This window comes from Lontra canadensis, unplaced genomic scaffold, assembly GCF_010015895.1.
Source record: "Lontra canadensis isolate GAN:19392208 unplaced genomic scaffold, GSC_riverotter_1.0 scaffold35, whole genome shotgun sequence".
Taxonomy (NCBI): Eukaryota; Metazoa; Chordata; class Mammalia; order Carnivora; family Mustelidae; genus Lontra; species Lontra canadensis.
Window position 1 is genome coordinate 2,073,027 of NW_022631029.1, and position 26,173 is coordinate 2,099,199.

The 26,173-nt window shown below is 51.6% G+C and overlaps 1 protein-coding gene across 2 annotated transcripts in view; it reads left to right on the top strand.

The window, feature by feature from the left end:
* Positions 1–3,596: 3,596 nt before the first annotated feature.
* The window catches only part of NWD1 (NACHT and WD repeat domain containing 1), a 56,918-nt gene continuing 34,341 nt past the window's right edge, over positions 3,597–26,173 (top strand). The window contains exons 1-6 of one of the 2 annotated variants that reach the window (XM_032867567.1): positions 3,597–3,687; positions 7,313–7,398; positions 9,626–9,742; positions 13,854–14,151; positions 19,713–20,985; positions 25,238–25,441. In XM_032867567.1, coding sequence (XP_032723458.1) covers positions 7,315–7,398; positions 9,626–9,742; positions 13,854–14,151; positions 19,713–20,985; positions 25,238–25,441 — 1,976 coding nt within the window. In that variant the 5' untranslated portion in view covers positions 3,597–3,687; positions 7,313–7,314. The other variant, XM_032867568.1, reaches the window with a different exon arrangement.

The following is a 26,173-nucleotide window of genomic DNA, read 5'->3' on the forward strand; positions in this document are numbered from 1 at the left end:
AGGGAGAGGGAGAAGCAGGCTCCCTGCTGAGCAAGGAGCCCAATGCTGGCTCGATCCCAGGACCCTGGGATCTTGACCAGAGCCTAAGGCAGACGCTTAACCAACTGAGTCACCCAGGTGCCCCCCCTTCTGAAGCTTATTTTCATCATGAGTAAACCAGGGTGGCCCAAGGAAGCTCCCAGGTCACAGGAAGAATCAGAGACTATATGTTACATTAGCACCAAGCTAAGAGCTCCTCATCGTAGAATGACATGATGATGGTCACAGGAATAGAGTAACATTAAAGAGCCATGGTTCTCAACCAAAGAGTGGAGGTGGGGATTCTGTTCTCCAGGGGACACGTGACAATGTCAGGAGACATTTTTGGTTGCCACTGGCAGCTAATTGGCGGAGACCGGGGTGGGGGGTGATTCTCAGCAGCCTACAGCGAGCGCACTGTGGAAGCTTTGCCACCGCCTCGCCTACCTTTGCCTACCACCCCCCCTTTTAATCTGGAACCAGCCCCCATACTGGGAGGAGAGGGCAAGACCAAAGAAAGTCAGGTCATTTCAGAAGGGTAGGTGGCAGGTTTGATAAGCAAGGGAACTTACCTACCAGGCTTGTCTAGTAGACAAGCAGATCTCCACAACTACCAGCCAGAATCTTAACATTTACATAGAGACCTCCACTGGCTTCAGGCTCATATACCATCCAGATGGTCTTAACACCACATCACTATCTCAAGGCTGTGTCCTTGGGAAGCATCTAGCACGGGGAAGGCCAGTGGGGCCAACACTCCAAGGACAGGGGAGTGGGAGGAAGAGCCTCTCGCTGCCCTGGTCCAGCTGGTGGGTCAAATCTGCAGTCACGTGTTCTCGAGGACCTCCTCCACCATGCACACTCCACCGCAAAGAGTGCTCTGGCCTCAAATATTAGCCATGCTGAGCCTGAGAAACCCTGCTCTAGAAACTTAGATTTCATTTAACGCTTGCGGGGACATCGACATTGGACACTCTGATTGCTGAGTGTTGGGTGAGCCTGGAAGTAGTAGTAATTGATCATGACCCACATTTCATGAGTCCTTGACATGCCCTAGGCACAGCATTAGGCTCAACTGCATGAGTGAATTTCGTTGTCTCGCCAACTCAGGAGATCATGAAGAAAACTTAAGCCCAGAGAGGTCAAGTGGCCGGGGCGAGGGGCCTTGTCTCTTTGGACCTCATTTTTTTTCATCCGTGGGACAGGATGATAATGTCTGCCTCTCAGGCCCACTGCCCACACAGAATGCCAACCAGCTGGCACCTGATGGATACTTAACACACGGCCTCCACTGTGACGAGTGTCTTAGCCCGACACCCAACGGTTAACCATCGAGTCTGGCTAAGTGCCCAGCTAAGCCAGGGCCCAAGAGCCACACAATTTCTCTCATTTATCCCAGTTGCTGGGTGAATTGGCACGGAGAGACCTGGGAAGTACCTAAGACAAAAGTTTCTAGGATTGCTGGGGGCCTGGCTTCCGGGCATTGGTGCGACCAGAAAACTTTCTTCTCCAGCCTACTTCTCCAGGAGATTTGAAGTTGGCCCTTCCACCACAGGCGAGAGTGAGAGGGAGGCTGGAGCCCCCAAGAAACACCAGAAGGCGAGCCCTGCAAGGGGCCTCCATCCTTCCTGGGGAAATGCAGTCTTGCTTAGTTGCCTGCAGTGACAAGTAGGAGCCAGGAAAGATGGACAGTTGTGGATGAGCCCATTGGTGGGAATATCATTGAGTGAGCACCTACTATGTGCTGAGCACGCTGACCCTGGCGGACAAAGTCCTTGTACAAAGTACGTACCACATGTCAGCTGGTGGTGAGTACCATGCAGAGAATTAAAACAGGGTGATGGCATCGGGAGTGACTTGGGGTTGGTCATCGAGCAATGGGAGGGTCAGAGACAGCCTCCTAGGAAATGGCATTTAAGCCAAGGTGTGGATGGCAGGAAAGGGTTCAGGATGGGGAGTTCAAGTCAGCCTAAGGCCTGAGGCTGCAAGAAGCTGGGGGTTCACAACCAGGCATGACTGTGCCTCTTAGCAGACACTGGCAATGTTGGAAGATATGTCTGATTGTTCCAGCTTTGGCGAGAGGTGGGGAACCCTGCTACTGATGTCCGGCGAGTCAAAGCCAGAATGTTCCTCAGTAGTCATACACTGCACAGAATGGCCCCCACTGCGAAGAATGATCTGGCTCCAGACACCAGTAGTGCTGAGATTGGAAAAGTCCGGGCTACATGGTTAGAAAGAAAGCCTAGTGTGAGTGTCAAGGTCAAAACCTTCTGATCCTCCTGTGAGCAAGGAACATGGCCATGTACTGGAGTGGGGTAGAGTTCAAGGGGCCTACTGGGAACTCTAACAAATGGAGGAAGAAGCAGAGATTTGGCAGGAGGCAAATTCAAGTTCATGAGATTGGTGAGGTGATGGGAAAAGGCCTAGACTTTCCAAGGAGTCAAGAATTGGGGCTTAGGTGAGGTCAGTGGGGTGTAGCTTAATCAGAGGGTCTGGGTGGATCAGGGAAAGGTGTCTGGATGGTCAGTCTGGCTTGCGGGGAGGGGGTGCCCCTGGAGGAGAAGGGGCCAGAGCAGCACTCACTCCCAGAACCTGCCCTTCCAAGCTAGTGAAAACGTTCTCACCATGATCCTCAGTTTTCCTCATCTGTAAAATGGTGACAGTCAGTGATATTACAATATTTTTCTGGTCTGGGCAGGCAAGGTTCACTCAGTAGCCTGGGTGGTCCACACTCTACTTCAAAAAGGTTTGGCCCTTGACTGGCTCCTAGCATGTGCCCTCTTGGAATGTCTTGCCTGATCGGAGTGTGTCTGTTTACCTGGGGGCCTCGGAATATACCCGAGAGTCTATGCTAACGATGTGATTTATGGTGGGGACCTTGGGCCTCATGGAATCCTCTCCGGAGGGGCTCCGGGGGCCTAGACTCTGAAGTCAGCCATGTCTGTGTGACTAATGCCCAGGAAAAACCTGGACACACCAAGACCCTGGGGAGCTTCCCTGGTTAGCCATCCTCTGAGCCTATTGTCACACACTCAAAATCCAGTGCTGCCCACACAACTCTGCTGGGAGAGGACAACTAAAGCCCCAAGCCCGATGTCTCCAGGACTCAGCCCTGCACGCCTCTCTCCTTGGCCACCCTTCACCTGTGTCCTTGCACTGTAATGAACCATCTCCATGAGAACAGCTTTCCCAAATTCTGTGAGTCCTTCTAATGAATCTTTGAATCAGAGCATGGGGTGGGGGAAGTCTTGGAGACCCCTGAAAGGCAGACTCTTTTCCTGGGTGGACGAGGCAGGGAAGGGAAGTTGAGGCAGAGAAGGAAAAGGTATAAAAAAGCTCAAGCCGTTTGGTTGAACTGATACGACCATTTCTCAAGGGCCTCTATGTAAAGTGAAGACTTGGCATCCCATCTCCCAAAGGCCTCGCTCACACGGGGGTCATCGCGGGCATGTTTGGAATTCATTCTGGCTTTCAGGCCCGTCGTGCTTCCTATGTGTGGATCCCGAGGGGAGTGCCTTTCTCTCCTGGTCCTAGCCCATCTTTGAGCAGTTCTCACTCCCAACTCAGAGACGATACGGCTGATGTCCCCGGAGAGAGACCACTTGCTTAAGATCCCCCAGGACAGTGATGAACAGTGATGGCATCCCGACCAGGCCCGTGGACACCCAGGTACACTTTCTTTCTCCTGCATTCTGTTACTACGGAGAGGTGAGTGGGCAGAACTCAGATCACCCGGGCATTTTCGATAAGGTCAAATAATGAGACCTTAAAAATTTCCGGGTCATGGAGGCCCTGGTTTTGGTTCATTTCTCTCCCCCGGCTTTATTGACAGATGATCGGGTATGTGAGAGTTTAAGGTACCCAGCATACTGAACTGACGCACTTCTATCTCGCTCCGTGATTACCGCAGTGCATTAATGAACACCTCCAAAATACACCTCATTACTCTTTCTTTCTCATGGCAAGAAGCTTGGAGATCTATGCTGTTAGCAACTCTCAAGCGTATAATACAGTATTATTAACTGTGACCCCCACGCTGTGCGTTAGATCTCTAGGTCGATCCTATTCACATTTTAACTGGAAGTTGGTAACCTTTGACTGACATCTCCCCATCTCTCCACCCCCTTGCCCCTGCAACCACCACTCTACTTTCTGTTTCGATGACCTTGGCTTTTTTTTTTTTATTCCGCATACCAGTGAGATCTGTCAGTAATTTGTCTTTCTCCGTCCTGCCTATTTCACCTAGCAGAATGCCCTCCAGGTCTCTTCGTGTTGTCACAAGCAGTGTTTTGGGATTATTTCAAAGAGCCCGTCTCAGTTTGATGTGGGTAGGTCCCCAACTGCCCCTGGAGATCTGCTAATCTCCCTTCTCATCCGAGAGAGTTGGCCTCAGGCTCCACGCCTCACGCAGGCAAGGAGAGTTGATTGAAAGCTGGTTTCTCCGTTTCTCGGCACTGCTGACATTTGGGGACAGATAATCCTCCCTGATGGGGCCATCCTGTGCATGGTAGGGGGCTGAGCAGCGTGCACGGGCTCTACCCACTGGATGCCAGCAGCTCTCCTTCCCTGACGTCGTGACAACCAAAATGTCCCCAGACATTGCAAGGGTCCCCTGGGAAGAAGAATATTCCCCTATTGAGAATAGGACGCCCAGTGCCTGGACCACCTTTGGGGGGGACAGTGAGCACAGCCAGAGGTGGGGTTTCTGCTAAGTGTTTGCCCTTCTGGCCTGCCCCGCCCCACCAGGACTGGCACGACTCCCAGCATCTGATAGCTTCCCTCCGCACACCTGGGCCCGGGCTCAACTTTCAGGGATCCCTAGGGGACCTAGGTGTTCCAGAGGCTGGCTGGTCCCCAGGCCCCAACGCCGGGCTCCAGGAAACGGTAGTTGCCGTAGCGACTGCTGAGCTCTTGGGGTGAGGAGCTGGCTGGTTGAGGGGCAAAAGTCTCCAGTGCCTGGAGGAACCAACATCCAGGGGCCTCGGCTGGGAGGCAGCTGTCCAACGTCGCCCCGTTAGTGCTCGCAGACCGAGCAGAACAGCAGGGAGCAGCTGCTTCAGCTCCCCGGGGGCGCTGGAGGTGGCGGGGACTCCCAGACACGGAGGGGATAAGATGGACGCCCCACTCCAGATCGCCCCGTCTGGCTGCCTTCCCAGGAAGGCCCCCCGGCCTCTGGCCTGAGGTCTCTGAGTCCCAGGCCCTATCCTGGGGAAGCATCATCCAGCTGGACAGGCAGCATGAGCGTGGGCCCCCTCAGCCCGGGCACCCGCCGGCGGCTTCTCCAGGGTCAGGCAGGCCCCCTCCCAGCGCCTCTGCCCAGCAGCGTGGCCATCTTCATCAGCTCCGCAGTCTCGGGTAAGGGGCAGGGCAGGGCTGGGGGGTGACAAGTCAGCAGGTACTCTTGGGGGAGGGGCCAGGTGGCCAGCGCATGGCTCAGAGGGTCCTCTAGGAGACCTGGATAAGAATGCAGCCTGGACAGTGACCCACATGGGAAATGGTGAAGGGGAGCCTCCTAGACCCTCTGTGCCCTCTTCAATAAGCCAGGCCGAGAGCCTGATTTGATAGAATTGCTATGAGGGGGCAGATCATATTGCAAATAACATTTAGGATGAAGGGACCACACGCAAGGTTTAAAGAGTGTGAGAGCCACTCCCCCTCCCCCACCCCCAGACACCAGGCTTTGCATGACCCCAGCCTCCTCATCTCCCATCTTGTTCTCATCGGCTCCTCCCCTCAGCCCCCCGCTGTAGTCACCCTGGGCTGCAGCAGATTGTGGGACCCTTGAAGTCCCGGGCCCCATAACCGGTAGTCATGGAGGTGTGTGTCTCATGTCTGGCTCCTCCGAGCAGGTGGCCAGCCCTGTGGGGGCAAGGACTAAGCATGGCAGTGTGCTAGCAGACATCTACTAGCCCATTCCCCCCAAATCTAAAAACAAAACGAAAAACACCAAAATACCTGGTTTGTACCATCTGCCAATTTCCCTGGTGTAAATCCTTCCTCCAGGGTCCATTCGATAAGACTTTTCCAAACAAGGAGGCAGGCAGAGACGTGTGGCAGTCCCTCCTTGACTAATACTGCCCTGATACAACATCAGCAGCCGGGACCAAACTCCAGAACAGAGCGCAAAATGCCATGAAATAATCAGGAAGTGATGCACTTTGCTTATTTGCCATCTCTGCCTTTTCCGTTGTTCAGGTCCAATGATTCAGTTGTTCGTAGTGGCTATGTGAATTCACAAAATTCCTGCCCCTGATGGTTAAGCAAGGTCCTGAGCGTAAAGCAACTTCCTAACAGACACTGTATGAATGGATGTGAAGCGGAATGCGTTAGACAGGCATGCGAGGGGCGCGGGGAGGAGGCACAGCCAAGACTGGAAGCCAGGTCAGCTCCTATCCCAGAGCCTGGATGGCTTCTTCGTGCCAACAGCTTTGGGAGTCCTTCCCTGAACCCTCCGACGCCCTCCCCCTGAGCAGACGGAGAAGACGAACATTTCTTCGACGTCTATCTACGTGCTTTTACTTGTCCTCAACTAATACTTATAAGCAACTGTGTTGAGTGCTAAGAATTTAGCCATGACCAAGACAAGCAGAGGTGTTGACTGTGGGGAGCTTGCAGCCCTGCAAAGTAGAAGCATCACCCCCATTTACAGAGCAGGGAAACTGAGCATAGCCTGACACTTGGCACTCGGCTACACAGTGAAGTCAGTGGTGCAAAAGGTCTTAGAATCCAGGTTTACCCCGGGTAGGGCTGCCAGATTTAGCAAAAGAAAAAAAAAAAAAAACAGCAAAACCAAGACACAGTTAAATTTGGATTTCAGATCAACAATGAATAATCCTTTAGTATAAGTATTTCCCAAATAGTGCACGACATGGGATATACTTATGCTAACAGATGAGTTGTTTTTTATCTGAAATGCAGATTCAGCTGAGCTTATCAGATCTGCACATGTGTCCAAAATAGTGCATGGAACAGGATATACTTATGCTATCAAGTCTTTCATCGAGTATCTGAAGCAAGAATTCAGCTGGGCATCCCCTACTTTATCTGGCAACCCTAAGCTAGGCTGACCAACCATCTGAGCTAGCTGGGACTGAGGGGTTTCCTGGGATGTGGGATTTTTAGTACTAATACCAGGAAAGTCCCTCTCTGGTTTACCTCGTGGTTTTTGTATCTTTTCATTTGCCCCGCAGGGCCCCACCCTTAGTGGGGACAAATGAGGCCAAAAACAGAGCTGTGAGGGCAAGAAATTGTTCTGGGATCTCTCAGCTAACACGCTCTATGCTGTTCCTTGTAGATATGGATGCGGAGAGAGAAGCTCTGCAGAGCACGGCCTTCCCCGAAGTGCAAACCTTCTGCCAAAAGCACGGGCTGATGTTCGAGGTAATAGCTTCCTCCCTGCCTCAGTGTCCCCTGCCCTGAAATTAGGGAACAAGGGCATGCCACCCATGTTGTCACACGGGACCCTTTGCTCGGAGAGGTTCTGCACTGGCAATGCAGCATGGAGATGGAAGTCCTCTAAAAAGGCAGGGGGAGGGATAACAGGCACTGGCACTGCGGGAAGCCCAGGAGGTGTGGGAGCACTAGGAATGGCCACCATCGGACCCCGCTCCTTGGGCACGCCACTGAACTGACTTTCATTGTTGGTTTGTCCTGCTCTCCTGGCTCTCCCCGCACTGGGGCAGCTTCCGGGGGAGTCTAAGAGGACTCTGGGGTGTTTGGGGCGTACACAGAAGTGCGATGTGCCTTTTTCAGGAGTGCTAATGGTGTACCTGCCAGGCACAGTCACTGCGATCCCCAGACAGAGGCCCCCATTGCTCTCCCACCAATCTGGAGGTGGGGCATTGCCCCCTGCCCGTTTTGATGCGGAAACCAATAAAGCGTCTTTGGAGCATTGGCTTCAGTTGACCCTGACTCCTTGACCTGTAGCACAGTGAGCCACGCCATCAAAGGCCCCCTTGATTATAAGACCCACCATAGTTTCTGTATTACTGAGAAAGAAGCAGTGCTGGGAAGTCGACTGCCTGCCATAGATCATGAGACACAGCTCAATGGCAGAGGCACTAAAAAGGAAAATTTGCATGCTGAGAACCGATGCTCGTGCCTTTGACGTCCACACAGGTGCTATGTGACAAACAGCGTAAACATCCTCAGTGCACAGATGGGAGGCGGTGGTCCGCAGAGCCCAAGGCTCTGGCCCGAGCCCAGTGCTGACCCTCTCTCCCTCTCCATTCAGCCACATTCAGTAGTAGGGTGCTGCTATCCCCATGTTCCAGTTCCTTAGGAATTTCTGGGTCTTTCCCTCTAGGTAAAAGAATTTAGGGAGGAAGGGACATTCTGAGTCCCCTTTCCCCGCCTCCTTATCCCAGCTTTCTGCCAGGTCAGCTTTGCTACCTGAACTGAGCCATTCTGTCAGGGGTGGGGGAGGGAGGAGCTCAGGCAAGCAGGCGAAAGTGACCACAAGTGTGCGGTTGCCAAGGAGACTCTGCCAAGTCTGATTTGGGCCAAACTAAATGCCTTCCTTTGCAAAGAAAGCTCTGAGAACAAGTGTGGACATGTCCTCCCTTAGAAAGGAACAGTTTGAATATGGCCAAGTTCTTTAAACATTTTTTTTTTTTGATATGTTGTTTTAAAGTTAACTTTTCATTTCGGATTTAGACTTACCTGAAGGTAGCCTGTGGTCCAGAGTTCCCATATGCTCTGCACCCGGTTTTCCCCCTATTGTGAACATCTTACATCATCGACCACATTTGTCATAACTAAGAAATGGGGGTGCCTGGGTGGCTCAGTCCATTGGGTGTCTGCCTTCAGCTCAGATTATGATCCCAGGGTCCTGGGATTGAGTCCCACATCGGGATCCCTGCTTAGTGGGGAGTCTGCGTCTCCCTCTGCCTGCTCGTCCCGCTGCTCCCCCTGCTTGTGCTCTCTCTCTCTTTCTCTCTCTCTGACAAATAAATAAATAAAATAAATCTAAAAAAAGATAAAGAAATGGACATCGGTACGATTCTGTGAACCAGCCTCATTCAGATGTCACCATTCTTCCCTTTGTGTCCTTTCTGTGTCCAGGACCCAGCAGGGCTCAGGGGATGCTGCGGGGTTCCCTGTGGGCTGAGACAGTCTTTTCTTGTTTTTCATGACCTTGGCAGTCTCGGAGAGGGCTGACCGGCCATCCTGCAGGATTGCCCCCCATCTGGGTCTGTCTGATGTTTTTCGTGGTTTTTCTTGTGATGACCCCGGGGTCATGGGCTTCATTCTAGTTCTTTCAATTTGGACAGCCCCCCTTTGGGGAGAGACTGTCAAAAATTACTGAAAGAGGGGCAGGCACCTGGGTGGCTCAGTGGGTTAAAGCCTCTGCCTTCAGCTCAGGTCATGATCCCAGAGTCCTGGAATCAAGCCCTGCAGCGGGCTCTCTGCTCACCAGGGAGCCTGCTTCCCACCCCCCCACCCCTCTGCCTGCCTCTCTGCCTACTTCTGATCTCTGTCTGTCAAATAAATAAATAAAATCTTTTTTAAAAAAATACTGAAAGAAACTTTATGCCTTTGTCAAAGGGAACTGAAAAATTCACCCATTCTGCCACGTCCCTGACATACCCACGCTTATAACCTCCAGGTTGTTGATCTGAGGTGGGGTGTTCGGAGCATGGAGGCCACTGACCACATGACCACAGAACTCTGCTTGGAGGAGCTCGACCGGTGTCGGAAAACATCCATAGGGCCTGCCTTTGTCGTGAGTCTCTTGGGAGCAATGGATTGGTGCTTACTTCTCATTCCAGCCCAGACACATGGCTCCTACCCACTAGCCAAACCCATCAGTGGAGGGATGTGGGTGGCATTTCTGCTATAGTACCTAATCTCCCTTGCCTGCCCATGGCAGACATTGCTAATCGATCACAGTACTCATTTTCCACCGAGCTACCTGGGATCCAGACATTAACAGCCAAGTGGAAGCAACCAGTAAGTGGGAGGGCAGGGGGTAGAAGCCCAAGGGAATCTTAGAATTTGCTTTGGACCTACCCCACCCTCCTAGCTTTCCCACCTCATCCACTTCACGTGTGTGGAATTTGGGGATCCTGGAAAAGCATAGGGATGTTGGGAATTTTTTTCTTCCGTTTGCTACAAACTGTCAAGAGCAACCACTCTGGCATGGTCTAGAGCCTGCATCAGGGCAAACTTCCTCCGACACTAGGTGGGACCAGTTTTTCCATGTTCCAGGGCATTCTCTCCTCCCATCCCAACAGCACCCTCTCTGTCCCCAAAACACCTCCCAGCCCACAATTAGTGGTTTGAGCTACGATCCGTAAATGCTATTCCACTGTCCTGATTTATTCCACCACCAAGTTCCAGATACATCCAAGAACTATGACATTTGAGCTCATAAACCCTTGAGCAGGGGTCAGCAAACTACAGCCTTTGGGGCAAGTCTGGCCCATTGCCTGTTTTTGTAAATAAAGCTTATTTGGCACTCAACCACACTCCTTCATTCACATATCATCCATGGCTGCTTTCCAGCTAGACACAGAGACCCGAATAGTTGTGGCAGAAGCTACCTGGTCTGCAAAGCTGGAAAGATTGGTTATCTGACCTTTCCCAGGAAAAGTTTGCTGACCTTTGTCCTAAAATGTATAGAGGGAAAAAGTTAGGAAAGTATCTTTGCCCAAAACACCTTAGACACAAAGAAGCTTTGAGAAGTTCTGAATAAAAAGAAAATTCCCCCCCCCAGAACCTCTCCAGGAGACAAAGGAGAGCGTAGGAGTGATCCTCATTATAAAAGCTGCTTTCTAGGGAAATAAAAAGAAGTATGTGAGGGCTGCTTGGCTTCCGAATCGCCCTGGCTAACCCAGTCGCCACAAAGCACACGAGGCAAATTTAGAGGTAGATAAATGAGATGAGACCCCCCCCTCCGAAGAAACTAAGTACCAACACATGTGAGAAGCTTTCTTTATTATGTGTGAAGTTCGACTGATAGACTCAAGCTTCCTTTTTCAGTCTTTTGCTCTATGCTTTTCTTTGTCTGTTGGCACCACTTTTTTTTTTCTTCTCCCAGTTTTATGGAGATGTTTTTGCCATCCAGCAACGTGTAAGTTTCCGACGGGCAGTGTTAATGATTCAACTGACTTGTATTATGAAAGGACGGCCACAGTAAGCTTAGTTAATATCCATCATCTCCCATAGATACAATAAAAAGAGAGAGAGAAAGGAAAAGATGGGTTTTTTCCTTGTAATGAGAACTCTCAAGAGATTTCAAATACATGTGCAGTGGCGTCCACTGTGGTCCTCGGGTTGTACATTACATCCCTAGTCCTTGTCTATCTCGTAACTGGAAATTGGTGCCCTTTGAACCCCTCTGCCTCAATTATTACTGCTTTCAAAAGCATCCTAGGGTTTGGAGGGCTCTCCCCTCCTCCTTATGTATCTCCTTCATGCATTCCCCCCCACAACCAACCTTCCAATTTAGTTTTCCAAATGAGCCCGACGATTGATCATTTTGTAGGGTTTCAAAAAAAAAAAAAAAGGAAGAAAAGAAATTTTCTAAAGAAAAATGGGCAATGGGGAAAAAAGGAACTCCAGGAGGAATTCGATTTTGCAACCCATATTGCAAGCAGTGAAAAGCACAACGCAGCTTCCAGGTGGCATGGGGGACGGGATGATGATCTCTGAGCTTCCCCCAGGCCCGACTGGCCCAGGGACCTTGCTCGTCCTTCCAGAAGGGCTCCTTGGGCTGCTGGCTGACCTCTCCCAGCTTCCTGCTTTGCTCTTGAACCAGGCGTCTCCCCTCTGTCCCCCAATGGTCACGGCATCCTTCTCCTTCAGTGGCTCCGAGTGGGGGGTCTTCCCGTGGAGATCAGAGCTGTGCTGTGGCCCTTGGAGAGGCGTCTCTCTGGTAAATAAGTCATTAGGCAGCATGAGTAGCAGAGGACGGCTCCCCAGGTACTTCCTTTAGAGGTTCTGGCTCTCCTGGGTCTCCTGCATCTCCAGCGTCTCCAGAGAGTTGCTCCTGATGGCTCCTGACCTTTTTCTTTCAAGCTCTTCTCTTCTTGCTCCAGTCCCTCAGGCAGGAACACTTTCCACCTTGTCTCCCTCCTAAGATCTGTGGTTTGTTGTCGGCCGGCTTCTCCAACTTCCCTCACTGCTCCAAGACTGACGCTCTGGGAAAGGCCTCCAGAGAGTGGCCTCGTGTTCAACCTCCCATCATCACAGGCTCCGTGCATCCAGGTTTCCTCAGTGCACACCCCTAGAATATTCTGCTACAAGCCAGTGAAGAGGGGAAGGGTGATTACTTCCATTTTATGATGAAACTCAAGATGTCAGGCTTGGGGTCCTAGACCTCCTCTAGCCTAATTCTCTAGCATTCCAGTTTGTATCTTCTGTTGGGGCAGAGAGACGGCCTCCTAGGTTCTTAGCATTAAGACTAGAGTCTTAAAAAAAAAAAAAAAAAAGACCAAAGTCTTAGGACCTTATCACCCCCAGCCCCCGCAAAATCTTGCCCACGGGGATGACCTTCTGTTTTGTTCCAGTTTTAGTATATGTGCTGCCAAAGTGAACACAGGGATGGCTTTATGTTTCACCACTGCCCCCTCTTCAAGCCCCTCCCTCACCCCAGCTTTCCTGCTCTAGCTCTTTGGAACCACTCCCTGACACAGGACCTTTGCATGTGCTGTCCCCTCTGTCTAAAAAGCACTCTGACCAGTGCATCTTTTCTCGTGTCTTATTCTTCAGCTCAGTCCTTAACTCTAAATAAAAGCAGGGTCCACCCTGTATCTTTGAGACCTACCTGCCCCCGGGGACCACATCATAGCATGAGATTTGAGCTGGGCCAATGGAGGCCTTAGCTCTTGCAATGGCTTTATTTCTGGGACAAGCCAGTGCCTACATATGAGAAACTGTAGCTTTTCTCTCCCTCTGCCTGTCTCTTATTAAGGACCCTTGGGGTTGCATTTAGGGTTCCAATAATACAAGATAATCTCTCCAGCTCAAAATCCTTCACTTAATCACATCTGCAAAGACCTTGGTGCTAGTCATGGTTCTTCAGAGAAAACTGAGAGGATAGAGAGAGAGAGAGACATAGGAGGAGATTTGTGACAGGAATTGGCTCACACCGTTAATGGAGACCAAGAAGTTCCACCTTCTTCCGTCTATAAGCTGGAGAACCCAAAAAGCAGGTGGTGTCATTTAGTTGTAGAGCCTGTTAATCGGGGGGCTGGAGATGCAAGTCCTGATCTGAGTCCTAAAGCCCGAGAACCGGAGTGCTGATGGCCAAGCGTGGGTGACTACGTATGTCTCAGCTCAAGCAGAGAGAGGGAATTCATCGTTCCTCACTTTCGTTTTGGTTTGGTTTGGTTTGGGTTTGGTTTTTTGGGTCCTCTTGGGGCCCCTGGTGGATTGGATGGTGTCCCCTGCCTCGGTGAGGGCCGTCCGCCTCACTCCAGAGACACTGTCGTAGGCACATTCAGAAAGCAAACTCGACCAGTGATCTGGGCCTCCCTCATCCCGGGGAAACTGACACTTAAAAATAACCATCACAACCCTTTTCCATATAAGGTGTGTTCACAGGGGCCAGGGATTAGGGTTGGCTATCTTTGGGGCCCATCATTCGGCTTCCACGGAGGGTTTTCCCAGCAAAAGATTCCTTGATGCTTAGGCATGATCAGATTCAAAATGCACCTGTCCGATGTCCCTTGCTCTCAGGGACCTTCACACGCAGGTGCTCTGAGGCTCTAGCCTGAACTTCTTAATGTACCCATCAGCATGGCATGTCAGGGGCTCAGGGCCTCTCGCTGAGGGTCATAGAGCTAAGCACCCAAGCCAAGATTTGAACCTGTGCCCCCTCTCTCTGCCAGGCCCTCTTAGGTGACCAGTACGGCCCCTGTGCAGTCCCCTCGCTGATCGAGGAGAAGGAGTGGGAAGCTCTGAGAGCCCAGCTGACCTCCAGGCCATGGGACTTGGAGCTGGTGGCTCGACGCTTCCGGAGGGACGAGAACTCAGTGCCACCCACCTACCTACTGCAGGCGCTAGGCGCCACGGAGGCCCATGGGCCCGAAGAGGCCACACTGACCTCTGTGCTGCGCTCTGGAGCCCAGGAGGCTCGGAGGCTGGGCCTCATCACCCAGGAGCAGTGGGTCCACTACCACTGGTCAGGTGAGGCTGCCAGGACCCCCCTTCAGGGTTCTCAGGAAGCGCCAAGCATTCAAATACCCACATCGCATACTGTCCAAATGCCATAGCCTGCCCTTCTGTAAATGCTAGCCCAGCCCAGCTCCCGTGTCCCTGGTTCTGCATGAGGGTATTGTCCTGATCCCAGAGTTCAGCCACGTCCCGGTTAATTGTCTGTCTCTTAGGACCCTCCTTTTCTCTCCCCGTCCAGCTCCCTCTCCTCTTCTCCCTGGGAGACTCCTGGCCCTGGGGGAAGGCTTCTAAGATGACCACTATCCTGGTTTGTCCGGGACTTTTAGGACTAAACCCAGATAGTCCAGGAAAAACTGGAACAGGGGTCACCTTATTTTCAGCCCGGGAGCCAGCCCCTACTGGGGACATTGAGTCCTCCAGCCTCCCTGCCCCTGCCTCAGAGGTGGAAACTGAGGCACAAGAAGGGGTCTCCTTCACCTGAGGTGGGGAATGGGGATTTGACCAGAGTCCATCACCCAGCTCCCATCTGGCCTCTTACCTCCCACCTCTAGCCTCAACCTCTGGTTCTTCCATCCCCCACACTGCATACCAGAAAGATTTTTTAAAAAATGCAGTGTTTCCAGGGTGCCTGGATGGCTCAGCCGGTTAAGTGTCCGACTCTTGGTTTCGGCTGGGGTCATGATCACGAGGTATTGAGATCAAGCCCTGTGTCGGGCTATGTGCTGAGCGTGGAGCCTGCTTTTCTCCCTCTGTCCCTCCGCCAGCTCATGCTCTCTCTCTCTCTCTCTACAATCAATCAATCAATCTTTAAAAAAAAAAATGGCAATGTTGTCAAGCCATTTCCCCACTGCTTCCTGCCAGCAAGAAACAGATCATGATCATTCACGAGTTTGGTAGTATCAGATATGCCCATTTATAGCACCAAAACTATAGCATATGAATTTCTCTTACCAAAAATATTAAAAACATTAACTCATTTGGTCCACATATTAAATATATGGATTTATATTATGAACATACTAAACATATTGATGTGTTTCAAGATATGGAATGTAGTAATTTATGCCAATAGGATATAATTGTACTAAAATATGTTGATTATTATCTATTATATATATTAATTCTAGTAATGACATCAATTTTTAAAAATCAGCTTTTTATTTGGGGCTAATTTTAGATTTGCACAAAGTACAGAGTCTCTGTATGTTCTTCATACAGAGAAATTAACATCCTATGTGACCACAGTGCATTTGCCGGAAGTAAGAAATTAACATCAGCCCGTGACGAGTAACTAGACTCCAGCCTTTACTGAGAGTCCATGGGTTTTCCCGTTAATGTTTTTCTGCCCCAGGATCCCGTCCAGGTTCTCACATGAGCTTAGTTGTCACATCTCGGGTTCCACTGGACTGTGACAGTGTCTCAGCCTTTCCCTGTTTTTCGTGACTTTGACCATTTTGAGGAGCGCTGGCCACATCCTTTGCAGAATGTCCCTCAGTCTGGGCTTGTCTGGTGTTTTCTCCCCTCATGCTTGGAGGGGGCTGTACGTTTCCAGGAGGAAGACCATGGAGGTGAAGTTCCTTCCGTATCCTATCACATCAGGGTTACCTGATGCCCACCTGACATCCTGGGAGAGGCTAACCCAGTACTTGGTTTAAGACGACGAGTGACATATCAATTTTGAATACAGGGTTTATCTGACTAATAATGTTAATGGCTCCCATTTATTAAGTGCTTACCACGTTGCTATGCCTTGCTCTGTGACTTGTGCTAATTGCTTTCACGGCCATATCTGCCGTTGGGACTGTAGTCAGCTTCTGGGGTCTGTGCTTTGGGATGGACCTGGACTTGCCGGTCAGCCTTGCCCTTTCCTGGCTGTACTGACTTCTGGCAGGTTCAGAGCCTCAGTTTCCTCATGTGTAAAATGGAACCAGTCTGAGGTAGTACATCACGGAGTTGCTGTGGGGATCTTGTTCTGTGACCTAGTCCCAGCCATGATCTCATACGATCAGACTTAGCCCATTAAGAATTCCTACCTGAGCAGCGCCTGGGTGGCACAGTCGGTTAAGCATCCGACTCGTGATTACAGCTCAGGTCATGATCTCAAAGTCTTGAAATCGAGCGCTGTGCAGGCTCTGCACTCAACACAGAGACTGCTTGAGATTCTCTCTCTCTCCCTCTCTCCCTCTCTCTCCCTCTGCCCCTCTCCTGTGCTCTCTCCCTCTCTTTCTCTCAAAATAAATAGATTTAAACAAAAAGAATTCCCACTTGAAAGAACAAACAGAAACTCGTAAAAGTAGCAGAAAGCACAAAGCCATGCTAGCAACAGTGTCTTCAGAGCATATCTCCAGGCCCGTTTTTCAATTTTCTTCTTTTCAGCCTTTTTATTTGGAAATAGAGAGCCACAGGAAGTTGCGAAGAAAAAAAAAAGGGTAGGAAGTAATTCCATGTATCGTTCACCCGGTTTCTCCCAAAGGTAGTATCTTGCGAAACTAAAGTACAATAGTACAACCAAAAAGTGGACATTGTGACAACTAAAGCATCACTTTTTTTAAAAGATCTTATTAATTTATTCATAAGAGGGAGAGAAAGAGAGGCAGAGGGAGAAGCAGGTTCTCCAAGGAGCAGAGAGCCAGATGCGGGACTTGACCCCTGGACCCTGGGATTATGACCTGAGCCAAAGGCAGACGCTTAACGGACTGAGCCACCAAGGCGCCCCAGACAAAGCATCACTTTTACAAACATGCATTTGCATGTGTGCATGCGCACATGTGTATTTCATGCTAAGAAATTTTCACACCTGTGTAGCTTCGGATAACTGCCACAGTTCATACATGGGACTATTTCCTCACTGCAAAGACACTCCCCACTACCCTTTTAGGGTCACACCCAGCCCTCCCCTCAGTCCCCAGCTCCTGGCAACCAGTCATCCGTCTCCATCCCTATAATTTATTATTTCATGATGTTATAGAATGGGATCACACAGTCTACAACCTTTGGGGATTGGCTTTGTTCCTTCCGCATATCGAGCTCAGCTTTCCACAAGCACTATTTCATAGAAGATCCTGTCAGCTGTCTCATCAAGGTTAAACTAGGACAGGGACCCTGGGTGTCTCAGTCGGCTGGGCATTTGCCTTCAGGTCAGGTCATGATCCCGGGGTTATGGGATCAAGTCCCAGGACCAGGCTCTTTGCTCAGCAGGGAGCTTGCTTCTCCCTCTACCCGCTGCTCCCTTTGCTTGTGCTCTCTCTCTCTCTGACAAATAAATAAAATCTTAAAAACAAAACAAAAGAAGGTTAAACTAGGATACCCAAGTTACGGGAGAGGAAACTGGCTCAGAGAGATGCAGTGATTTGACCAAGGTCACATAGATCTGTGACCTTGGTCACAGGGGCGGAATAGATGGTCTTGCATTGATTAATGCCGAGCTGTGTTCCAGAAGGATCCCAAGTCAGGACTGTTAGTTGCCTTTATCCCTGACTTCCATCCAAGAGCTTAAGAGGGGTGTGGTGTCACTCCAAGGAAGGCTTTTCAGGGGCCCTTATCTCTGGCTCTGAGACCAAATCCTGTCTCCAAGGGAGCCTGACTCACTCAGCTCCAGAGACCTGGGAGCCTCTGCTGAGCCCAGGGCAGCTTAAAAAATAACTCCTCAGGTCTGGCTGCTATTTCAAAACAGTGGTCTCCAAGGAGAAATCAGTGTCTGCTCTTGGCTCTGGAAAATATGGGTCCTCAGGGCAGCCGCTTCATGCTCTGGGACAGGGGTCAGCCCACCAGGGCCCAAAGGCAAAATTCGGCCCACTGCTTTTTTTCATAAATAAAGTTTTATTGGAACACACTCCACATATTAGTTTGCATGTTGTCTATGGCTGTTTCCATGCTACAGCAGCAGAGTTGAAAAGCTGTAACGGAGACCATCCAACCTGGGACACCTAAAATATTCACTATCTGACCTTTTGCAGAAAAGTGCGCTGATCTTTGCTCTCAGCCTCTAGGCTCATTAAAAACTTTCTCCCTGGGAGTGCCTGGGTGGCTCAATGGGTTAAAGCCTTTGCCTTCAGCTCAGGTCATGATCCCAGAATCCTGGGATCGAGACCCGTGTCAGGCTCTCTGCTCAGCGGGGAGTCTACTTCCTCCCCTCCCCTGCCCTCTGCCTGCCTCTCTCCCCACTCGTGATCTCTGTCAAATAAATAAATAAAATCTTAAAAAAAAACAAACCTTTCTCCCTGGCCCCCATGCCTTTGAAGCAACTTTCTGTGGCCTCAAAGGCCTTGCTTGCCCTACTCTGCCCAGGACAGGCAGATACTCTCTTCTGCTGTCTGTCCATTTATTCACTAAGACCAGAACAACCACTCCACAAAGGCAACAGGGACCTTTGGGCATTTTTCTCACTGCTAGATGCCCCAGTATGGAGAGCAGAGACTGACACAAGTGGGAGCTCAGTAAATGTTTGTTGAAGAAATGTGTGATGACGGAGGCACGCAAAACTGACAACACTGGATTTTTTTTTAATTGAAGTGAAATTCACATGACATGAAATTAACCATTTTAAAATAAATGCTTCGGTGGCATTTCATGCATTTACGATGTTGTGCAATCACCACCTCTATCTAGTTCCAGAACATTTCCATCACCCCCAGAGAATTTCTGTATTCATTAATGGCCACTCTCCCTCCCTTTCCCCCAGCCGCCCGCCACTACCAGTCTGCATTCTGTCTCTCTGGCTTTGCCTGTTCTAAACGTTTCGTGTACATGGAACCAGACAGTGTGGGGCCTCCTATGTCTGGCTTCTTTCATTCAGTACGATGTTTCCAAGGTTCATGTGTGCTGTAGCATGAATCAAGGCTACTTTCCTTTTTATGGCTGAGTACTAGTCACTCGTAGGGATAGATCACATTGTGTTTATCCACTCATCATTTGAGGGACCGTTGGGTTGTTTCCACCTCTGGGCTACCGTGGATTGTACTGCTGTGAATTTGGGTCCACACATAACTGTTTGCCTATGTTTTCAGCTCTTTGGGGTCCATACCTAGAGTGGAATTCCTATGGAAACTCTATTTAACTTTTTGAATTTGACGGTATGTTTTATGATGGGGCTTCTTCTCACGTACAACCTCTGTGCTGCCTATACCAAGGTTTCTTTGATTACTAATAGCTAAATCAGGGCTATTCTTGGCCCAGCCCCTGGACCAGAAGCCTCAGCGTCACCCGGGAGCTTTTTGGAAATGCAAACTCATGGGCCCCACCCACACCTGCTGAATCAGAACTCCTGGAGGCAGAGCCCAGCTGTATGGGTTTTTTGAGCAACCCCCCCCCCAGGAGACTCTGGCAAACTATAGTCCTCTGGCCAAATCCGGCCCACTGCATGGTTTTGTTAATAAAGTTTTATTGGAACACACTTGAGTGCATTCGTTTGCATATCATCTGTGATTATGCCAAGGTGACTCCAGAACACATTAAGTGGGAGAACCAAGCTCCCTACCTTCCAAATATGTCTTTCAAGTGTCTCCATTCCGGCCGCTGAGCACACAGTGATGACAGCACTCTCTTCCCATCTCCCCCCCACCCCACTTTTTCAGTCATCGAATGGGAGATAGACCGGGGCCTTCTGAGCTTGACGGACGGAGACCAGGGGGCGACCGTCTTCCTGAGAGAGATCCAAGACCTCAACAAGCACATCCTGGACGACTGCGCCCTCAAGATGGTGGACCGGCTCGCAGACGGCTGCCTGGACACGGATGCCCAGAACCTTCTCGGTGGCCTCAAGGGACGCATTGTTGACACCCAACCTGGAGTCCTCAAGACCCACTACCTGCCATGGAGCCGAGACCTGGTGAACCCCAAAAACAAGGCTCATGCTCGGTACCTGAAGGAGCTGGGGGAGCAGTTTGTGGCCAGGGCGAACCACCAGGTCCTCGAGCACCTCCGGGAGCTGGAGGCCGGCTGGCAGGAGCTGGCGTGGCTCTATCAAGAGATCCGCCACCACATGGCGCTGAGCGCCGAGGCCACCCGGACCTTTTGCGGGCGCCGGGAGCTCCTGGCCCAGCTAGGGCAGCGGCTCCGGCAGAGCGACGGCCATCCCCACTCACCCCTTGTGCTTTTTGGACCCCCAGGCATCGGAAAGACAGCTCTGATGTGCAAGCTGGCAGAGCAAACTTCAGGACTGCTTGGCCGCAAGACGGTGACCGTCCTGCGGCTTCTGGGGATGTCACAGATGAGCTCTGATGCCCGGGGCCTGCTCCCGAGCCTCTGTTTCCAGCTCTGCCTGGCCTACGGGCTGCCCCTGCCCCCGGCCCAGGTCCTGGAGGCCCATGCCAGGGTAGTCCAGCTTTTCCACACCCTCCTCCACACTGTCTCCTGCCGAAACTTTGAGTCACTGGTGATCCTGCTGGACTCCATGGATGACGTGGATTCCATCTGCCGGGCCCGGAGAGTCCCCTGGCTGCCCCCCACATGTCCGCCAAGGGTTCACCTTATCCTCTCAGCCTGCTCGGGGCAGCAGGGGGTTCTAGACACCCTGCGACAGACGCTGACAGACCCAGAGGCCTTCTGGGAGGTGAAACCCCTCTCTGGAAACCAAGGGCAAGAAATGATCCAGACCCTGCTGGCAGCCTCGAGGAGGACGCTGAGCCCGGAGCAGAGGGAGCTGGTCTGGGCCAGCCTCCCAGAGTGTGGCCACCCAGGGCGGCTGAGGCTGGCCTTCGAGGAGGCCCGAAAATGGGCCTCCTTCACCATCCCTGCCCCCCTGGGCTCCACGGCAGAGGAAGCTATGCACCAGCTGTGCGCCCGCCTGGAGCAGACGCACGGGCAGCTCCTGGTGGCCCACGTGCTGGGTTACCTCGCTTCTTCTCGGTAAGTCTCTGTGGTCTACACCCTCTTTATAACTGGGACAGAATGTGTGCGTTTGCCCCTCAGGGCCCCGGACAGAAACGTCCTCTCTCATAGTCCTGGAGGCCAGAGTCTGAAGTCACGGTGTCGGCGGGGCCATGCTCCCTCTGAAGGCACCAGAGGGGACGCTGGTCTAGGCTTTTCTCTTCATTTCTGGCTTTGCCAGCAAACCTTGGCCAGGAGACACACACCTCCGGCCACTGCCTCTGCCCGTCTTGTGGCCTCCTCCCTGCGGGCCTTCCTGTCCCCATTTTCCCCTTGTAAGGACACTACTCCCCGGCTCAGGGCCCGCAGTGCTCCAGTAGGAGCTCCACATGCGCTGACTGCCCCTCTCAAGAAGGTTCTCAGATAAGATCACCTTCACCCGGGCTGGGGACAGTTTGTAGCCCCTCCATCGGGGTTGGTCTGATGTTTCCTCGTGATCACATTTGGGTTGAACCTGAGTGACGCTCAGCCCTTCTCGGGCACGGATTTTTTTTTCCCCCTGTCGTAAATCTGCAAGCTCCGCTCTGTATTTAATACACCATACTATGAGGAGAGCTCAGAAAAACCCTTTTAAAGCCAAATGCTCTGAAGGATTGTCCACCAGCGCACATCTACACTTCATCCCAATCTTGTCGTGTGGGAATCAGCAAAAAAGCAAATAGGAAAATCCAACTTCAGTGTGTTTCTAGAGCTTGAAGGACTGAATACTTAGACCTGCTGCTCAGCCCAGAGAGAGTCTCAGGGTGGCGCACTGTGACGTCATGATGGTTGGAAGCTGCTGCTCAGAGATGATGGGGAGGGACGGAGATGAGTGAGAAATAAGGAGCAGGAGAGAGGAGTGGGTCCATCACACACCCAGCAGCCAGACTCTGGACCCCCAGGAGCGTGGGATGGAGGCCAGTTAGCAGACACACCGCTGCAGAACCAGCTTTCAAGCCCATCATCAGAAATGCTGGGCTAGCTGCTTTTGCCTCTTTCTGGTTTCATGGGCAGGTTTTTCTTCCAGACCTTTGTCCTTTGCCCTGTATCAGTCAAGATGGTGATGATCAGACCAGGGAGAGTGGCTTTTTGATTGTTTTTGTTTGTCAGGCACAGACATGCTAGTGTGTAAGAAGTAAGGGCTTTGTGTCAAGGCCATGGGAAGAGCTCAGGGAATCCAGGACCACCTACCCAACGGCTAACTCCGGGGGGGTGTACCCTAGATCTCATGCCATACCCTAGATTTTGTGACCGGTGCCCCCAGAGGGGAGGCTGGGCCTGAGTTCTGTAAGATTACAAAGACGGACTGTGGAATGTTCCAGGGGGAAGGGGTGGACCTTCAGGCCAACCCTGATGCAATCCACATGGAGGAGGTGGGTTGTCATGGGAACCAGAAAGCCATGAGAATCAGGACAGTTTCTCATCCTCTGGCCCTCTGGGTCCTCTCTGCCCATTGGCTTCGGTTCTGGACTCTTCCTTTGTTCTACTTGCCTCGAGCTTCAACTGGCATAATTAACTCCCATTTCAGAGACCTGGCACCATCCTACTGGCTCCTTCTTGAGTCCTGATTCCAAAATCTGGAGAGACACAAATAATCGACCTCCTCAGTCCCACGTCTGGTCCAATGAGTAAAGCCAAGGGCCTTGCAGGGTGTCGGACCAGCCATCCTAGGGACTGGCGTGGCAGGTGGTTTAGGGAGGGACCATGCAGGGGTGGTGAGGTACCTCAGGTTCCAGGAAAGACATCATGCTTCCCCACGCAGTCTGTGCACTGGGATGGTGCCCCAGCTCTCGGGACAGGTCTGAGTCCTTCTAGGCCAGTGGTTCTTGCCTGGGGAGGGTCTGCGCCCAGGGGTCACTTGGCCAGGTCCGGGGACATTTTCAGTTGTTGCAGCTTGGGGGTGATGCTGCTGGCATCTAGTGAGCGGAGACCAGGGATGCTACTAAAAGCCGTACAATGCACAGAACGATCCCCACTGCGAAGGGTGATCCAACCCCAAATGTCAGCGGTACAGGAGGCTGAGGGGAGGAGCGCACCTTGCGCTGTCCCCTGCTTCTCCATCCAGCGCCTGGCAACCATTAACCTACTTTGTGGCTTTTTGGATCCTGCTCTAACGTTTCAAGTTTATCATACACTGTGCGGTATTTTATGACGGATCTCTTTCACTTAGCTACTGTTTGCCAGGCTGATCTGTGTTGCACTGTGTCCCGACTTTGTTTCTTTCTGCGGCCAAAGAACCTTCCATTGTATGGATACACCCCTGCCTTAGTCCATTTGAGCTGCTGTAACAAAAACACCATAGAGTTGGGGGGGGGGCTTATACACAATTTATCTCTCTGGAAAGCTAGGGAGTCCAAGGTCAAGGTGCCGGCAAATACAGTGTCTGGTGAGAGCTCGCTCCCTTGTTCATAAATGGGCATCTTTGCTGTGTCCTCACATGACAGAAGGGATAAGGATGCTCCCCGGGGTACTAAGCCCACCCATGAAGTTCCACTTTGATGACCTAACCACCTCCCAGAGGCCCCACCTCCTGACACCATCACCTTAGGGATCAGGACTTCAGCCTGAGGATTTGGGGGAGACACATACTCAGTCCATAGCAGAGCGTTTGGTTTATCCGCACATCTGTTCATGGACGTTTGGACTGTTGCCACCTTTTGGCTATTGTGAATTATGTTGCTCTGAACATATGTGTACAAGCTGTGGTTTGAACACCTGTCTGGAGATTTTAAAATCATAAATCTGACTTGGTTCCTGACCTGATTAAGCCTTCCAGTGACTTCCATCGCTCTGAGAAAAGTATCCAGCCTCCTTACCAAGCCTGACTGGACCTAGCTGCCTTCTACCCCGTGCTTGGAGCTCCCCGGCCCCAGATCTCATGCTGGTCCCTTCCCTCCCACCCAGTCCCAGCTTCTCGGAGGGACTCACTTCTTCCAAGAACCGTCTCTCTCCAGCTCCCTCCCCCCAACCTTGTAGCTCTTTTCCATGGGACACGGTTTATCTTCTTCCTCATCATTGGTGTCACCTGGCTTCTTCGTGCTCTTCTTCTGTTATTTCCTACTTGGCTCTGTGGATGAGAAGATAAGCTTCACGGGGGTCTAGCTCTCTGTCCCTCAGGAGTCAGCACGGTGACTTGCACGGAGACGCCACTCCATGAATAATGTCTAAACAAACCTGCCAAAGGTCTGATGAGCCATTGACCTCCCGAGACCCGGCATCTGCTTCTCTGAGAATGAATGGACTGGCCTGGCTCCTCCCCAGAGGGCCGTGTACAGAGCCCCGATGCCAGGGAATTATGGGACTTCAGCTTCCTGGGCTTCCTTCCGCAAGCCTGCCAGAGTGTTCCATCTGCAGCCGGTGGGACGGACAAGTCACTGAACCTGAGCGGGAAAGGAGGGGACCCAAACTTGATTTGTGCTGAGGGTGTGTCGAAGAGCAGGAAAGAATGCTATCCTGAAGGAGGGGGTTTCTTAAGAGGCACAGGACCACACAGGGGTGCTGGCAGGTGGCTCCCAGAAATTCCAGTTTGGAGAAAACCGTGATATTATAGCTGGGATCGTCCAAGATGACTGATGTCACAGAAGAGCCCGGGGGGCACCCACCGCGTTATACACTAGAAAGCAGTGAGAGCAGATGTTCTAAATGTAGGTGGCGGGTCTTCTGATCAAAATGAAGATTCCCGTCCACGTCAGAGTTGAACACCATACGCAGGTTGCCCACAGAAGCCAGCCTCCCTCCCTCCCCTGCTCCGAAGGGCGCTCTGATTGTGGTCCATCTGGATGAAAGGTGCAGGCAAATCCAATGTTTCCAGTCTGATGCTCTTAGGTTTTAGGAAGTCCCTTGCGATCCAGCACAGAAACGTCATCGCCCCTCCCCTTTAGGGCTGCTTCCCTTCTCTAGCTCTGTCCTTTCTGGGGCCTGGAAACACGGGTGAGGCTGGGGTGGGCACAGTTGGCATCTGCATTATTTTTCTAAGTTCCTTCCCGTCTCCCTCCCTGAGCTGCCTGACTCAGGTGAGGCTGGGGAGAGGCTGATTCACGGCTCTGCAGGTGTGTGCATGGAAGGAAAGAGCAGGAAGGGCGTACTCGATGGGCATGGCTGTAACTGGGTCTGAATGCCGACCCTCAGGGTGGACCCTTTGGTGACGGGCAGGATGCTGTGCGGCTGGCCATATCTCCCCGTCCCTGGGTATCTGCGCCCTCCGACCTCAGGAGACGCAGTGTGTCCCAGTGCCCATCCCTCCTCCCCACAGGCATGGGCTCTCGGAGGCAGAGCTGAAGGATGTCCTGTCCCTGGATGACGAGGTCCTGCAGGCGGTGTACCAGGACTGGACCCCGCCCAGCAAGGAGCTGTTGCGTTTCCCACCCTTGATGTGGGTGAGGATCCGCCGGGACTTGGGTCACTGCTTGGCCCGACGGCCCGTGGACGGCTTCACGCTCCTGGCCATCGCCCACAGGTGGGTCCGACATGGTGGAAGGGCCCTCTGGGCTTCTGGGAGTGAGAGCTCACTCGTCGGGACTCCTCCTTTTTCCAGATCCTTCTTTTATCCCTGTTCATCATCAGTAGTCACTCCCTGTCCCCCCACCTCTCTGCCCACAGCCCCTGTCTGGCACCCATGAATCCGCTCTCTGTCTTCATGGATTTGCTTGTTTTAGACGTTTCATATAGATGGAACCACACAGCATGTGGCCATTAGCGTCTGGATGCTTTCCTCAGCATGAAGCTTCTAGGGTTCATCCCTGTTCTAGCGTGAACCAGGGCTTCGCTCCTTTCCATGGCTGAGTAATACCCCAGTGCACAGATGGGCCTCATTACGTTTGTTTATCTGTTGACAGACACTTGGGTCGTTTCTCGGGCTTGTGATCAGTGCTGCATGAACATGTGAGCACAAATTTTCATTTGAACACCTGTGGCTTTTTTTGTTTTTTTTTTTGTTTTTTGATTTTTTTGGGGTCTACACCAGGAGTAAAGTTGTTGGGTCTTATACTACCTTATTTTAAGTTTGACTTATTGAAGAACTCAAATGTTCCTTTTTAAACTAAATGTATTTAAAGGGAAGAAAGAAAGATGGGCCAATTTATAGATGAATATTAGGTAACAAGTAGGAAAGTTGGTTACCAGCACCAGAGAACACCCATCAGGGGGCTTAGGAGGGACCTCCATTTGGGAACAGCTTCCTAGAAGGCTG